Source organism: Mirounga angustirostris, unplaced genomic scaffold (assembly GCF_029215605.1).
Source record: "Mirounga angustirostris isolate CCGP_5_RB_7025 unplaced genomic scaffold, mMirAng1.0.hap1 SCAF_8, whole genome shotgun sequence".
NCBI lineage: Eukaryota > Metazoa > Chordata > Mammalia > Carnivora > Phocidae > Mirounga > Mirounga angustirostris.
The window spans coordinates 46,077,643-46,094,861 of NW_026991716.1; the positions used below are offsets into that span (position 1 = coordinate 46,077,643).

A 17,219-nucleotide genomic window follows, 5' to 3' on the forward strand; every position below is an offset into this window, starting at 1 on the left:
CCTTTGGCTCAGGTCATGATCCCAATGTCCTGGGATCGAGCCCCGCGTCAGGCTCCCTGCTCAGCCAGGAGCCTGCTTCTCTCTCTGCTCCTCCCCCGTTTGTGCTCATGTGCTCTCTCTCTCTCTGAAATAAATAAATAAAATCTAAAAAAAAAAAGAGGAAAAAAATAAAAAGTCAACAAGTGAATAAAATTCATCTAAAATAGCACAAGATCCTAAGCTTAGCCATTCCATTCCCTTATTCTAAATAGAAAATATGAATTGCTTGATAGAAATATAAGGAGATAGTTCATTTATTCCTAAAATCTCTATTGCTATATGCAAAAATAGGGTGCAGATGTCAAATATGTCTTTACCTTCAAAAAGTTGACTTGAATGTGATTGACTTTGGTGTTTCCTAATGCATGTGCAATGATTATATCCATAGCCTCCTTTGCTAATGAGCTGGATTGAAGTAAAATGGAATCACAAGGACTCAATCCCCTTTGGGACCTGAGTAAGTGGCTGAGAAGAGCAGGGAACAGGACCTTAGGACAGTAGATGGGCAACACATGTCCCAATCCGGCAGAGATTCAGGGCAGTCATAAATACACTTCTCCAAAGGGAGTTTTTGAGTTTTGTAGAACTCTAGCCCCATGAGATGCTCCTTGAAAGTGTCTCATGGTCAAGTGTTTTATGGTTCGGGAAACCCTGCCTCTTATAATGTGCTTGAATTATACCAGTTACACATTAGCATATCAAAAGCTCCCAGAACCCTTTCTGAATGGAAGAAATACTCAACCCCATGTTTCTAAAACATGATCACAGGAACTCTTTTTTTCTCAGAGTCACTATTAACAGCCCATGAAACTAAGGTTCTACAGAAGTTCTTGGGGGAAATGCTGAAGTTCTTCATTCTCTTTTTCCTGGGAAGGATAGCAGACATGGTAGTTAGGTGTTACTTCTTGGCCCTAAGGGAACATACCCAACTCCCTGGCTGCATTTAAATTGAATGGGTACTGTTTAAAAAATACTGATGTCGTGGAATCCCCCCAAGCGAATTAAATCAGGATCTCTGGAGTGGGACCCACACGTTGGTATTTTTTTAATAAGCTCCCCGGGTGACTTTTCTATGTATCTGAGGTTGAGAACCACTAGCTGAAGGAAGCACAGAATGTTTATGAGTGCTGTCAAGGCCTTGCTAATGAGTAGATTTCAATAATTTCTCACCACCAGAGAACTGTATACCTTAATTATACACTTTAATGAAACTCCATTTGAAAAGCACTTGGGGCCATGGGACAATATAATCTATGTAGAAAATAAACACAATCAGACAGTTTCTCTTTTCCTCTGTGTCCACGGCTGGTTAGGCTACAAAGGATAGATGCCATCAAGTTTTGGGAGGATAAGCCCAGCTACTTTCCTCAGGGTGAGGTCTCCGTCCATGGCCTATATTCAGGGTTTGTGCTGCTTCCAAGAGATGAAGTGCCTTACCCTCACAGCTCGGAAAAGAAGTAAGGTTCTACAGAGAAGCCCCACAATCCTTGGTTGGCGTTCTCCAGAGGCTGTTCCCCAGCCTGCTGCCCTCACCACTGTTCTCATGCGTGGAAGAAGGCATTTTTCTGGCTGCCACCTAAAACCATAGGAGGGAGTACAGACTGAGCCTCAGGCTACATTTGGACCTAAGCCTGCCATAGCTGAATAATCCAGGAGGGAAAGAGAAGGAGGCTTGTCTTCCCCTTAAATCTTGCTGCCTGCATGCCTCCCGGAGGCCAAAAAAACAGAGCTGAGGTTGGTGACTGTGGTATCTCTATGCGATTCAGGAAATCAAAGATACATGATAGCAAACACCCATTGGAATGATGCAACAGAACAAAATAATGAGAATAATAACCCAAACTATTTCAGCCTTTATACACACTGAAAGAAGTAGAGGAAGAGATGTTTGCTTGTCAAACATTTTCCAGGTAGAAAGTTGAAATTTGACAAAATGAAGTCAGCTTTGACTCTGATTACCTAAATGATGAAAATGGACTATTTTCTGGGGGTTTTTTTGCACATTTTATTTTATTTTTAATAAATAATTTTATTTTAATAAAAATAAATAAATTTTAATAAAATATTTTATTTTGTTTATTTTTTTTGTAGTTTTTAATTTTATTATATTATGTTAGTCACCATACAATACATCATTAGTTTTTGATGTAGAGATCCACGATCCATTGTTTTCGTATAACACCCAGTGCTCCATGCAGTACTGCCCTCCTTAATACCCATCACCGGGCTAACCAATCCTTCCTCCTCCCTCCCCTCTAAAACTCTGTTTGTTTCTCAGGTCCATAGTCTCTCATGGTTCATCTCTCCCTCCAATTCCCCCCGCCCATTTTTCCCCTCCTTCTCCTAATGTCCTCCATGCTATTCCTTATGTTCCACAAATAAGTGAAACCATATGATAATTGACTTTCTCTGCTTGACTTATTTCACTTAGCATAATCTCCTCCAGTCCCATCCATGTTGATGTAAAAGTTGGGTATTCATCTTTCCTGATGGCTGAGTAATATTCCATTGTATATATGGACCACATCTTCTTTATCCATTCATCTGTTGAAGAGTATCTCGGCTCTTTCCACAGTTTAGCTATTGCGGACATTGCTGCTAGGAACATTGGGGTGCATATGGCCCTTCTTTTCACTACATCTGTGTCTTTGGGGTAAATACCCAGGAGTGCAATTGCTGGGTCATAGGGTAGCTCTATTTTTAAATTTTTGAGGAACCTCCACACTGTTTTCCAAAGTGGCTGTACCAACTTGCATTCCCACCAACAGTGTAAGAGGGTTCCCCTTTCTCCACAACCTCTCCAACATTTGTTGTTTCTTTCCCTGTCCATTTTGGCCATTCTAACTGGTGTGAGGTGGTATCTCAGTGTGGTTTTGATTTGCATTTCCCTGATGGCTAATGATGATGAACATTTTTTCATGTGCCTATTAGCCATTTGAATGTCTTCTTCAGAGAAGTGTCTGTTCATCTCTTCTGCCCACTTTTTGACTTGATTATTTGTTTTTTGGGTGTTGAGTTTGAGAAGTTCTTTATAGATTTTGGATACCAGCCCTTTATCTGTAGTGTCATTTGCAAATATCTTCTCCCATTCTGTGGGTTGCCGCTTTGTTTTGTTGACTGTTTCCTTTGCTGTGCAGAAGCTTTTTGTGTTGATGAAGTCCCAAAAGTTCATTTTTGATTTTGTTTCACTAGCTTTTGGAGATGTATCTTGAAAGAAGTTGCTGTGGGCGATGTCAAAGAGGTTACTGCCTATGTTCTCCTCTAGGATTTTGATGGATTCCTGTCTCACATTGAGGTCTTTCATCCACTTTGAGTTTATCTTTGTGAATGGTGTTAGAGAATGGTCGAGTTTCATTCTTCTGCATGTGGCTGTCCAATTTTCCCAGCACCATTTATTGAAGAGACTGTCTTTTTCCCATTGCATGTTTTTTCCTGCTTTGTCAAAGATTATTTGACCATAGAGTTGAGGGTCCATATCTGGGTTCTCTATTCTGTTCCATTGCTCTATATGTCTGTTTTTGTGCCAGTACCATGCTGTCTTGGTGATCACAGCTTTGTAATATAGCTTGAAATCAGGCAACGTGATGCCCCCAGCTTTGTTTTTCTTTTTCAACATCTCCTTGGCGATTTGGCGTCTTTTCTGATTCCATACAAATTTTAGGATTGTTTGTTCCAGCACTTTGAAAAATGTCATTGGAATTTTGATCAGGATGGCATTGAAGGTATAGATTGCTCTGGGTAGCATAGACATTTTAACAATGTTTATTCCTCCGATCCATGAGCATGGAATATTTTTCCATCTTTTTGTGTCTTCTTCAATTTCTTTCATGAGTGTTCTGTAGTTCCTAGAATATAGATCCTTTACCTCTTTGGTTAGGTTTATTCCGAGGTATCTTATGGTTTTTGGTGCTATTGTAAATGGAATCGTTTCTTTAATTTCTCTTTCTACAGTTGCGTTGTTAGTGTATAAGAAAGCAACTGATTTCTGTGCATTGATTTTGTATCCTGCCACATTACTGAACTGCTGGATGAGTTCTAGTAATTTGGGGGTGGAGTGTTTTGGGTTTTCCACATAAAGTATCATGTCGTCTGCAAAAAGAGAGAGTTTGACTTCTTCTTTGCCAATTTGAATACCTTTTATTTCTTTTTGTTGTCTGATTGCTGTTGCTAGGACTTCTAGTACTATGTTGAACAACAGTGGTGGGAGTGGGCACCCTTGACGTGTTCCTGATCTTAAGGGAAAGGCTCTCAGCTTTTCCCCATTGAGGATGATATTTGCTGTGGGTTTTTCATAGATGGATTTTATGAGCTTGAGGAATGTTCCCTCTATCCCTATACTCTGGAGAGTTTTAATCAGGAAAGGATGTTGTATTTTGTCAAATGCTTTTTCTGCATCAATTGAGAGGACCATATGGTTCTTCTCCCTCCTCTTATTAATGTGTTCTATCACATTGATTGATTTGTGAATTTTGAACCACCCTTGCATTCCAGGGATAAATCCCACTTGGTCATGGTAGATGATCCTTTTAATGTATTGTTGGATCCTATTAGCTAGGATTTTGCTGAGGATTTTGGAATCCATATTCATCAGAGATATCGGTCTGAAATTCTCCTTTTTGATGGGGTCTTTGCCTGGTTTGGGGATTAAGGTAATGCTGGCCTCATAGAATGAGTTTGGAAGTTTTCCTTCTGTTTCTATTTTTTGAAACAGCTTCAGTAGAATAGGTATTATTTCTTCTTTGAATGTTTGGTAGAATTCCCCAGGGAATCCATCAGGCCCTGGACTCTTGTTTTTTGGGAGGTTTTTGATCACTGCTTCAATCTCGTTACTGGTTATTGGCCTATTCAGGTTGTCAATTTCTTCCTGTTTCAGTCTTGGCAGCTTATAGGTTTCCAGGAAGGCCTCCATTTCATCCAGATTGCTCAGTTTATTGGCATATAGTTGTTGATAATAATTTCTAATAATTGTTTCTATTTCCTTGGTGTTAGTCGTGATCTCTCCCCTTTCATTCATAATTTTATTAATATGGGTCCTTTCTCTCTTCTTTTGGACAAGTCTGGCCAATGGTTTATCAATCTTATTAATTCTTTCAAAGAACCAACTTCTAGTTTCATTGATCTGATCTACTGTGTTTCTGGTTTCTAATTCATTGATTTCTGCTCTAATTTTAATTATTTCTCTTCTAATGCGTGGCTTAGGCGTCATTTGTTGCTTTTTCTCTAGTTCTTTAAGGTGTAGAGTTAGTTGGTGAATTCGGGATTTTTCTGTTTTTTTGAGTGAGGCTTGGATGGCTATGTATGTCCCCCTTAGGACCGCCTTTGCAGTATCCCACAGGTTTTGGACCGATGTGTTTTCGTTCTCATTGATTTCCATGAATTGTTTAAGTTCTTCTTTGATTTCTTGGTTGACCCAAACATTCTTGAGCAGAGTGGTCTTTAGCTTCCAAGTGTTTGAATTTCTGCCAAATTTTTTCTTGTGATTGAGTTCCAGCTTTAGAGCATTGTGGTCTGAGAATATGCAGGGAATAATCTCAATCTTTTGGTATCGGTTGAGACCTGATTTGTGACCCAGTATATGGTCTATTCTAGAGAAAGTTCCATGTGCGCTCGAGAAGAATGAGTATTCTGTTGTTTTAGGGTGGAATGTTCTCTAAATATCTATGAGGTCCATCTGGTCCAATGTATCATTCAAAGCTCTCGTTTCCTTGTTGATTTTCTGCTTAGATGATCTGTCCATTGCTGAGAGTGGATTATTGAGGTCTCCTACAATTAACCTATTGTTATTAATATGACTATTTTGGTTAATAGTTGGCTTATGTATATGGCTGCTCCCATGTTGGGGGCATAGATATTTACAATTGTTAGATCTTCTTGTTGGATAGACCCTTTAAGAATGATATAGTGTCCTTCTGTGTCTCTTATTACAGACTTTAGTTTAAAATCTAATTTGTCTGGTATAAGAATTGCTACCCCAGCTTTCTTTTGAGGTCCGCTGGCATGGAAGATGGATCTCCATCCCTTCACTTTCAGTCTGGATGTCTCTTTAGGTTCAAAATGAGTCTCTTGTAGGCAGCATATGGATAGGTCCTGTCTTTTTATCCAATCTGCAACCCTGTGCCATTTTATGGGAGCATTTAGGCCATTCACATTGAGAGTGATTATTGAAAGATATGAATTAATTGTCATCATGTTGCCTGTGAAGACATTGTTTTTATAGATTGTCCCTGTAAATTTCTGTTGTAGATCACTCTTGGGGTCTTTCTCCTTTTATAGAACCCCCCTTAATATTTCTTGCAGGGCCAGCTTAGTGGTCATATATTCTTTCAACTTCTGCCAGTCGTGGAAGCTCTGCATCTCTCCATCCATTCTAAATGAAATCCTTGCCAGATAAAGTATTCTTGGCTGCATGTTCTTCTCATTTAGTACTCTGAATATGTCTTGCCAGGTCTCTGTGGATAGGTCTGACGTTATTCTGATGTTCCTCCCTCTGTACATAAGGAATCTCTTCCCCCTAACTGCCCTTAAGATGGTTTCCTGGGTTCTAAGATTTGCAAGTTTTACTATTACATGCCGGGGTGTTGGCCTGTTTTCCTTGATCTTAGGAGGGGTCCTCTCTGCCTCTAGGACTCGAATGTTTGTTTCATTCCCCAGATTAGGGAAGTTCTCAGCTACGATTTGCTCAAATACATCTTCTAGCCCTCTCTCTCCCTCCACTCCCTCCAGGATTCCAATTATTCTGACATTGGAATGCCTCATGGTGTCACTTATTTCTCTGATTCTATTTTCATGGATTCTGAGTTGTTTTTCCCTGGCCTCCTCTTTTCCCTTTTTATCTATTATACTATCTTCCAGATCGCTTTTTCTCTCTTCTGTCTCAGTTACCCTAGCTGTTAGATTATCTAGATTGGATTGGATCTCATTGATAGCATTTTTAAGTTCTGCCAATTCACCTTTTATTCCTGCCCTTAGAGACTCTATGTTGCCATTAATTGATTTCTCCATTCTAGCCATTGTCTTCACAATTGCTAGCCTGAATTCCATCTCTGACATCTTGGTTATGTCTGCATCCATTTGTAAATCTGCAGCATAAGTCATAATCTCTGAGTCTTTCCTGTTTTGGGGGTTCCTCCTCCTAGTCATTCTATTGGTGGGTGTTTGAGGGAATGTATAGAGTCCAAATTATTGACCAGAACCCAAGCAAGATGCACCTGTTTTCTTGGGACCTTAGGGTTGCTGGCCTCTTGTTTTCCCAGCCTGTCTTCTGTAGGAAGGGCCTGCCGCGCTGTTACTCAGGCAACCCTGTTTGGGTGGAGTTGCCCTGCGCCCCTGTGGCGGGGGATGGGCTCAGTGGGAATCAGTCTTTGGGGCTTTTGTTCTCTGGCGCCTTTCCCTGGCGGCTTTCCACGTCTCTTCTGCGAGTCAGAGCAGAAGAGACCGTTTCCAACCGTCTGCCTCAAAGCAGAGAGACCGCAGTCTGTTCTTCAGTGAGCTCTCCAGGCCACACTGTCTCCGTTTCTGTCCCTGCTGCTATAAACAGCAGCGGCCTGGGTTGTGCGCCCCTCCGCAGCGCTCCCAGTCCTGCCTCCAGGTTGGGGCACATCTCTGCCCTTTGTGCTTCTAAAACCGCCAGCCGCTCCCAGTACGCGCGTGTGCGCGCGCGCGACTCCGCCAATTGGGGTTTCCACCCCTGGGGGTTGCAGTTCACCGGCGCAACCCCTGCGCACCATTTTCCATCTCGGAGGCTGCAGTTCGCATGCGTGCGACTGTCACTCCGGTTTCTGTCCAGGGGCTGCAGTTCCATGCGTGCGACCCCGCCAGTCTGGTTTTCCACCGCGGGGGCTGCCTTAAAGTTCTTTCCCGATGCTACGGGTCTTCGAGTCTGTGCCCCGTCCGCAGCGCGAGGCTGTCACTCACCAGCGGTGGGCTATTTTCTACTGATCTTCAGTCTACTAGTTTGTAGCTCAATAGTATCTAATTATGTTCAGCTTTTTGTCTTCCAAAAGAAAGCTAGAAAATGCCATCCATTGTTGTCAGACACACCTGAGTGACCTAGTCTTCAGTAGGAAATACTAATGAGGCTGCCATTTCCTTTTCAATACATTTTATTTATTTATTTGTTATTCCTCACTTTTTTGTTTGTTTGTTAAATTGGCTCCACACCCAATGTGGGGCTTGAATTCACAACCCCAAGATCAAGAGTCACATGCTCTACTGACTGAGCCAGCGAGGTGCCCCACCTTTTCAATACGTTTTAAACCAGTGTTTCCTTATTAGTATTTGGAAAGGATGTGCTGGATCCTAAGCCCAGCTCTTTAGATAGGAAGAGTTCAGCGGAAGAATCCATAGGCATTTGCTTTAGGCTATGTTTTAGAAAATAGCTTTAATGTTTTAATTTAAATTAGTTTAGACAAATCAATTAAAAGTAATGATAAAGCATTTCTGAAGGACAGCTCGAACAATATGGAAACAGCTTTGTAACAATTCTCTAGCATACAACAAAGCTACTGAAGTATAAACCATATTTACTTGGATTAAGGAAAGTAAAATAGCTCTTGTTCCTTAGGTAGTTGTCTTTTCAGAATCCTCTATTAATTTATATTCCAAGTAAGGACTGAAGCTTTGGAGATTTTCTCTTTTTTTTTTTAATAAAAGATTTTATTTATTTATTTGACAGAGAGAAAGCACGTGGGCAAAGGCAGGGGAAGCAGCAGGCAGAGGGAGAGGGAGAAGCAGTCCCCCCCATGGAGCAGGGAGTCTGATGCGGGGCTCCATGTGGGGCTCAATGCTGGGCTTAATCCCAGGACCCCAGGATCGTGACCTAAGTTGAAGGCAGACATTTAACCGACTGAGCCACCCAGCCACCCCTGGAGATTTTCAAGATGAACTTATAAGGCCTTAGCCACAAGTAAAAAATGTACTTAATGAGAGATCACAAGGTATGAAGAGAAGTTTGTGAAATTTCTATTATACAGAAGTTTCCTGATAGATTCTTATCTTTCATGGCAAGTAGTTTATAAGCATAAACACTGAGTTAAACCTGGATTGTTCCTAATGTCTTATTAGCAAAATCACACAGGGAAAAAGAAGAGAGGATTATAATTTATTCTCTTTCAAATAGCAATTTCTTCTTTTCCATCTTCTATTTTTACCTCTGTCATTTCTGTCTCCATTTATTCATTTTTAGCCCTACTGATAGAGAATACAGTTTGAACTGTTGCAATACATTTCCCTTAAAAAGTTGAAATCTATATCTTACTCAGGTCAAGCCCATTGGTCAAGAAGAGATCAGAATGTCACCTTATATTTTATTTTTATTTTATTCATTCCTTCCTTCCTTCCTTCCTTCCTTCATTCATTTATGTATTTATCTTAAGTAAGCTCCCTGCCCAATGTGGAGCCCAACTTGTGGCTTGAACTCACAACCCTGAGATCATGATCTGAGCTGAGGTCAAGAGTCTGATGCTCAACAGGCTGAGCCACCCAGGTACCCCCAGAATGCCACCTTATAAAAAGACAAAAAACAGTGTAAGTCCATAGATCCATGTGCACACACAAACATACTCTCTCCCTAAAAATTGTGGTTCTGCTCTAAGCTATCCCTCCAATTGCTGAAATGTGAACATATCCTAACACTCAGGGAGAAAGTCAAAAGTAGAATTTCACCTTTTGGATCCAGCATAGTTACTGTCTTCCTGAGCTCAGCCAATTTGAAAAGATGGTTTATGTTGCACAAAGATGCTCTTGAGAGTGTTAATTGGGGGATCTGGCAGAATAGGAGTTTATAAAACCATGAATAAAATTAAGGCCATGACTATTAAATAGAAGTTGCATTTTCTCTGACATCGGGTGCCATAAACTACAGCAGTCTGGATTTTCTCAGTGGGTAATTGTGTTGCTCCCGGTAAGTTGTCAGAACCTTCCTGCTCCTCAGTGTGAAATTAGTAATAGGAAAATGAAATCAATGAGCTGGAATCTAGTTAGAGAGAGAGAGAATAGTTTAAGGTGAATATAACTTGTAAGCCTGACTAGCTGTGATCCAAATCTCAAATTTTGACCGTTGCTTTTTTTTTTTTTAAACTTAGATTTACTGATTTGGTGAGCCTTTCCCTAAGAATTGCTCTTGGGTCAGATCTCTCTGTCAGCATACTGCAAATGGATAGGTTTTCCTTAATCTCCCCTAAATTTCACACCTTTGGTTTTGCCCACCACCAATGCTTTTTTACCACCAAAAAATTTTTTTTAAATTTTGGTTCCATTATCCAATGTAGGAATTTTCCCCTCTATTTTAATGCCAGCACTTAAATCTAAGATGCCTTCAATCACATTGTCAATTAACATGGCAAGCAGAGTGGGATGCATGGGAGAGTCTTACAGCACTCCACTGGAAACACGCTTCAAGGTTGACAAATGTCCAAGGTCTACACTTTGGGCATCATTGCCCAACCAGCTGTGAGTTTCCCTAAGTCGGCTCCCATCTAGTTCACTTGTCCTCTCAATTTATCACATGGTATTTGGGGAAATTTTGGTCAGATGCATTGCTTAAATCCTATAGTAAAATGCATTATTAGTCCTTTAATAACACTTTGTTAAAAAAAAATACAGTTACTGGGGTGTTTGGCTGGCTCAGTCAGTGGAACATGCAGCTATTGATCTCAGGGTTGTAAGGTGAAGCCCTACATGGGGTGTAGAGATTACTTAAAAATAAAAAAATATATATTTTAAAAAATACAGTTACTTTATTGGGCTCCTTACTAAACACCTCTGTGGTCACTTCCCTTTTTAAAATATTAACACTTCAGAATTGTAAGGACCCATTATATGAACAAATGGTAATAAATCCATTCAATGGAATACTTAACCAGCAATAAAAAATAATCTACTGATAAACACCACAACATGGATGAATCTCAAAATTATTATGCCAAGTTATAACAGTCTATAGACTTTATTATTCAGTTTATAGGACAATTGGGAAAAAGTAATAACTACAGGGATGGAAATTAGGGTGCTGATTTCCAGGAGCCTGGGGAGAAGGGGTTGATGGACAAGGAACATGAGAAAATGTTTTGGGTAATCATAGTGGTTACACAACTGCATGGGTTTGTCAAAATTCAACAGTCTGTATTCCTAAAAAGGATAAATCTTACCTTATGTAAACTTACATTCCATGTACCTGATGTTAAAAATGTCCTGTTATAGGAGTACCTGGGTGGCACAGTCGGTTAAGCATTCCCCTCTTGGTTTCTGCTCAGGGTCGTAATCTCAAGGTCCTGAGATCGAGCCCTGCTCTGAGTTCAGCTTAGCGCAGAGTCTACTGGAGATTCTCTCTCTCTCTCCCTCTCCCTCCGCCTCTGTCCTTCCCTATTCTTTCTCTTTCTAAAATAAATAAATCTTTTCTTTTTTAAATGTCCCATTGCAAGGAACTTGTTAAGGGATTAATTAAATGTAATTTAATAAGGTAGAGTTCCTAAAATCTGTCTCTTTCCATCCAACAACCCCCCCGCCCCGCATTGATTATTAAGGCAGTTACTCTGCTCTATTTCACAACTTCTCTCTATCTTCCAAGATTTTTCAAAGATTACCTAACAACTCCGGTGTCTCAAAAACACATGCCTGTTTTCTTTATCCTGAATTAGGAGTTTCCTATACTTAAAAAAAAAGTCTCAACTGCATTCATTATATCACTGACAGTTTTAAACATTAAACTGTTTGAAAAGAAAGCAAAGTATCTTAATTACCATTTAGTCTTTCCTCTGCTGAGATCGCACCATCGTCCCACCCCTCCCCTCCCTTCTCTGCCACGTTCCTCTTTCCCATTCTTGGAACCTAACTTTACACTGAATCCTACCAGCCTGGGCTTCAGAGACTTCCAAATGAAGCCAGGGAAACTTCAGCCTTTTGGTAAGCCAATCATTCCAGACACTGAGGTACCCCGCCCCCTACCACCACTCTCCCCTGAGGCTCCTGCCTCGGTAACCGAGTGCTGGCAACTGACAGTGTCAGGAAGAGTATAGGCTGATGATAGTACTGACCCATCTCAGCCCTGTTTGTTTTTGTAGTTGCTGTTCCTTTGTGGTTTGTTTTATTTTAACAACTCTTGTGTATTTTTAAGATGGGACTATAACTTTAGATTACCAATTTATAGTAAGAGCTCAAACCGCAAACTTTTAGAGACACATACAGCATCTTATTTGCCACTCTATTAAGATCTAGCATACTTTGGTTATCACTGGGCTGTGAGGCCAAGCATATGGCTTCCAGTCCTCCTCCTTTTGGTGACCGAGATCTTACCCTCCCCTGTCTTTGTCTTCCCATTGTCTTTCCAGGCTCTAGTTTTACAATTTGGTGGTGGTAGGGGGTGGAGGTGGGGGGGAATGTTACTCCTTTCTCCTAAAAAGTCTATTTAAGTTCTCTTATCATTTTGGCAAGTTTCTATCCTTTGGCAGGAGCAAATCTTTTTCAGTGTCTTAAGGGACCAGGAAATGAACACGTTTTTTTCAATGTCATCCAAGGAGACTTGATGGGTCAGTGGACTTTAGATCAGCTGAGAAGAAAAGGGAGGACAAACGAAGGTGCCCAAATAGGAATGACCATCACAGGTTTGGGGATAGAGAAGAGAGGAGCCTGAGATAAGCTTTTCAAAAATAAAGAAATAGAACACATGACTGTAAAGGGGGGAGGAAGGAGAACTGAGAAATGCAAATATGATAGGAAATCTGATAACAGCATTCATACTGGCTGCCAACTTCAGGAACGATTTTGAAAATGTGGCATGAAGAGGACACATTGAGCACAATGCTAGTAGTCTCTTTCACTTGTCTCATTCCTGAGGATACACTTTTAGATGAATTTGAATTTAGAAGAACTTCTAAATTTTGACTACCTACTTCAAACCGTTCATGGCTACTATTTGACCCAGGTAATATTTGCCTGTGAAATCCCTCTCCTGTTAATCTGATGAAAATATATGCAAATGCCAAGTATAATGTCAATGTTAAGTCTGTGGCTGAAAAATAATATTTTCTAAAGGCAAAAATTGATCTCTGTTATCAAAGATTTTAGAGATTTGACTAACAGATGACCTCAGTTTATTTTCTGTCTAGAACTGAAAGTCAGCCTTATTATTTCTGTTTTTTCTTTTATTTTTCTATAGATTCTACATTATTCCTTTTCACCTTTTTGTATGTCGCTATGAGTGAGATATACACCTATTTTTCTGGAGTGGTTGGGGCCAACAGAATAGCATGATATTTCTAGAAATTCCTTTTAATCATCCTGTGATTTCACACTTTTTTTCTGTGCTATTCTAATACAATATTAAATTACTTTAATTACTTAGATTAATAAACCTCACTGAAAACTGCTAGAACAGAAGCTATCTTTTGTACTTATTATCATCCTATGCAGTGTGCCATGTATGTTTTTTGATGTGCAGGTGATGTTAAATGAAGAAAACTAACAATTTACGTGTTGTTTCCCATGTTGAAAGATAACATTTCAAGCAGTTACTTTACTTTTTTTTTTAAGTTTTGTTTATTTTTATTTAAGTGTAATTAACATATAATGTTATATTAAGTTTCAGGTATACAACATAAAGTTACTTTTCTCGTGTTAAAGATTCCACAATCAATTTTAGACTTCTCTGTTCAGCCCAGTGGTCTTCCAATATCCATAACCTTCTCTCCATGTCCTGGGTTTAAAAAAGAGCAGTAGCACCTGTGGATTGAAGGTTAGGGTTGGAAAGAACTTGCAGATGTCCTAGTCAGACCACTGTCATCTTACCAAGCTACATAACTTCTTCCAGATCACAAAGTGCCTGAAGTCAGAGCCGGTGTGAAGACTTGGCATGCCTGGTTCTCAGTGCAGGGCAGAGGTGACAGGGCATCCTGCTGATAGTGCATTGTATAGAAGTAAGCAAGGCCATCAGCCAAGAAAGGAGACCAGCTTAAGAATCTTTCATTATGGGGACACCTCTTCTCCACATGGAGAATTAAAGCATTTCTATAGGCCTACTCATTTTGTACTTGATTTTTCAAAACCCCGATCTTTAGAAGAGTAAGAAGAATTCTCACCTTCCGGGCCTACAAGTCTGCCTACAGAACAAAATTTGAGAAACTAAGCTAAAACCGCCAACAGAATGTGACTTTCCTAAAAATAAATAAATAAATAAATAAAACACACCCACATCCTGAGAACATAAGCACAGAGGCAATACAGAATATTAGATTTCTCAGACAAATTACTTACCTCTGCACATGAGTGTCTTCATCTGTAAAAATGGAAATAATACCTAATTTTTAGTGTTGTTTCCAGGATTATAGAAGGTGATGCAGAATGAAGCACATAGAACAGGGCCTGGCATATGTTCAAAATTCAAATATTGGCTTATTAACTTTAATATTTAACGTAGTGAAACTAAATTCTGCATACTCTGCCATAGATAAAGAGGGTGGTCCCCACCAAGAGAACATGGCACTATAGAGGAAAATAAAATTCATCCAGTGGGTACAAGGAGCTCGAAACAGGAATAAAGCATGAGCAAGAAGGGCAGTTTGTAACCAGAGCCAAGCATTTCGACATTGATGAATGGCTTCACTCAGTTGTCTTTGTGGATGCAGCCATGATTAATTCTTCCACCACACCTATCAATTCCATTTGTTGTCCAGATTCCCTGATAGATCTTAAAGCATATGGATTCCCTTCTAGGTATCTCATTGAGAAATGGAGCTGAGGTCAGTTTTCCGGCTCAGCAAAGCAAGATACTGTAGCAAAGATATGCAGATGCTTGAACTATGATGATGTTTTATACTTCAAATTTTGGCGAGCATAGTTGTCTAAGCACTAACCATTCTTATTTTCTAAATAATTGAAGACTGAAGACTTTCCTTTGTAATATATGTTGATTATGACCTAGGCACAGAGCAGGCTTTGTAAAATGTTCAGATGAAAGATGCTAGCAACCTGTGGAGTATAATGTGAGACATGCAGAAAATTTTACTCCTACCATGAATATCCCATAGCCAACAATATCTACCATTTACTGAACACTTACTATAGGTCTGGCATCATCCTGAGCCCTTTTTATGGACTAATATAAGCAATTCCATGTGATAGATCCTATTATTGTCACCACTCAGGCATATCAGCAGGCTACCTTGGACCGTAAATCCTTCATTTGCATTGTTTTAAAATCTCCTTATTTTTGCTCCTAAAGATCACATACCTTACGAAGGGTAACAAGCTAGTTAACATATTATGGAGGATGATTAAAAACTGCAAATGTCATAACAATGATACTAGGACTTGTGAGCAGTTAATAGCTCTGTTTATTGAATGTATAACATATATACTATGTTGTATACATTATAACATATGCATAATATATGTCAAGCATATCTTTTTATATTATTACAGGGTATTAATTATGGGGAGCAACCTGGCAGAGTTTCACTTCAGAAACAATTGACCAAATGAACAAGCTGGGGGGTGGGGCGGTTCTGTTCACAAGAGTCAATCTACAATTACGTATTTGCTCAGCTAGAGATGGTATTTGTCATGACTGGAAGGTTTATCTGTGCTGAAGTTGCCAATGACACTCCCTACATTTTCTCATTATTTCTGATTATTAGTTAATTAGTTAGCCGTTAAAACCCAAACAGAGAGTGGCTTACATAAGATAGAATTTTATTTTTCTCTCACTGAGGACACTGAAGGTGAGTAGGTTTCTTCAGTCTTGTTCTATCCTCCCCCTCCACCAAGGTGATTATCTTCATCTGCAGAGCTGCTTAACTATTTTGAGAGAAAAATAAAGGGCACTCAATTTCCTTTTAAGCAGGTGGGAATCACATACAACACTTCCCCTCATGTTCTATTGTGGGAAGTTTGTCCCATGTCCAAATGTAACTGCAAGGAAAGCTTAAAAATGTAGTCTCCAGCTATGTGACCGTGTACCCAGATAAAACTTTGTTACTACGAAGAAGAGAAGAACGAAGTTGGAGGAACAGCTAGCCATCAAGCCTACTCAGTCAGCCTTTACTTCTTGTGCGATCTGTTCTCATACCAGCATATACGCCATTCTTAAAAATGAGATGATCCCCACATACAGAAAGTTGTAATTTTGGGGCTTTTTTAATGAGAGAGCAAATCAGAGCCAAATCATGTGTTAATTACTTAGGCTTGCTGATCATTAGTGTATATCAAGTCTATCAATGACAAATCTTCTAAATGCATCCTGAGTTTCTTATGGTCAATAGCGATACGTTGACTTGTGTTCTATCTTTTCTAATGCTTGACACCACTTAGGAACACAATAAAGGCCTGTTTCATTGAATGTTCTGGATCAAATGCTTGTTCTGTATCATACTGTAAGTTGTTCATCTCTTTTTCCCTACCACTTCTCGTTTCCAGTTTGATCACTCATGGCTTTGGGACTCCAGCAATATGTGCAGCCCTAAGCACTTTCCAAACAGTCCTCAGTGAAATGCTGAACTACTTGGAAAAGCACACTACCCACAAAAATGGCGGAGCGGCAGATTCTGGCCAAGGACATGCCAACTCGGAGAAAGCCCCCCTGCGGAAAACTTCAGAGGCTGCCGTGAAAGAGGGCAAAACAGAAAAGACAGACTAGCTACATCAAACAGAATCTATTTCTAGAGAGTCTTGCTGCTGATATTTTTTCTAATATATATATCATTGAGGGTGATTAATCTTCAGTGGACTACATCTCTACCCTCCCCCAACCCTCCATAAAAAACAAGAATGGAAATGAAAAATGAAACAAAAAGGACAAAACTTCCCCCAAAAAAAGAAAAAAAAAGGAAAACAGCAGTGTAACCGTGTGATGAAATTGTCACTTTTTAGTTTTATGTTATGATAAACTCTTTTTGTGCACGTAACTTATTGTTCCGGATTCTATACATCACAGTTTTTAAGCACTTCTGGACTCTGGAGGGGCAGCACGTGCTTTTTCACGTCTAACTGATGCACTTTCTTATCCAACTATGTAGTTAGGGATTAGAAAGCATGACCAACTGGAATCTGCCACCAGTGCTTACCGCTCCAGTGTTTCTCCACTTAACCCCCTGGTAACAGAAGAGTGCCTCTTTCCATTCAATAGACCAGTCTGGCAATCGATCCATCAATAAATGCTTTGGGAACTGAAAAGGGCAGTCATGAATCTT

At 39.9% G+C, this 17,219-nt stretch overlaps 1 protein-coding gene across 1 annotated transcript in view; it reads left to right on the top strand.

The window, feature by feature from the left end:
• The window catches only part of TFAP2D (transcription factor AP-2 delta), a 61,187-nt gene extending 44,521 nt beyond the window's left edge, over nt 1-16,666 (top strand). The window contains exon 8 of the mRNA XM_045866016.1: nt 16,447-16,666. Coding sequence (XP_045721972.1) covers nt 16,447-16,666 — 220 coding nt within the window. The remainder of the gene's footprint in view (nt 1-16,446) is intronic.
• Nucleotides 16,667-17,219: the final 553 nt, after the last annotated feature.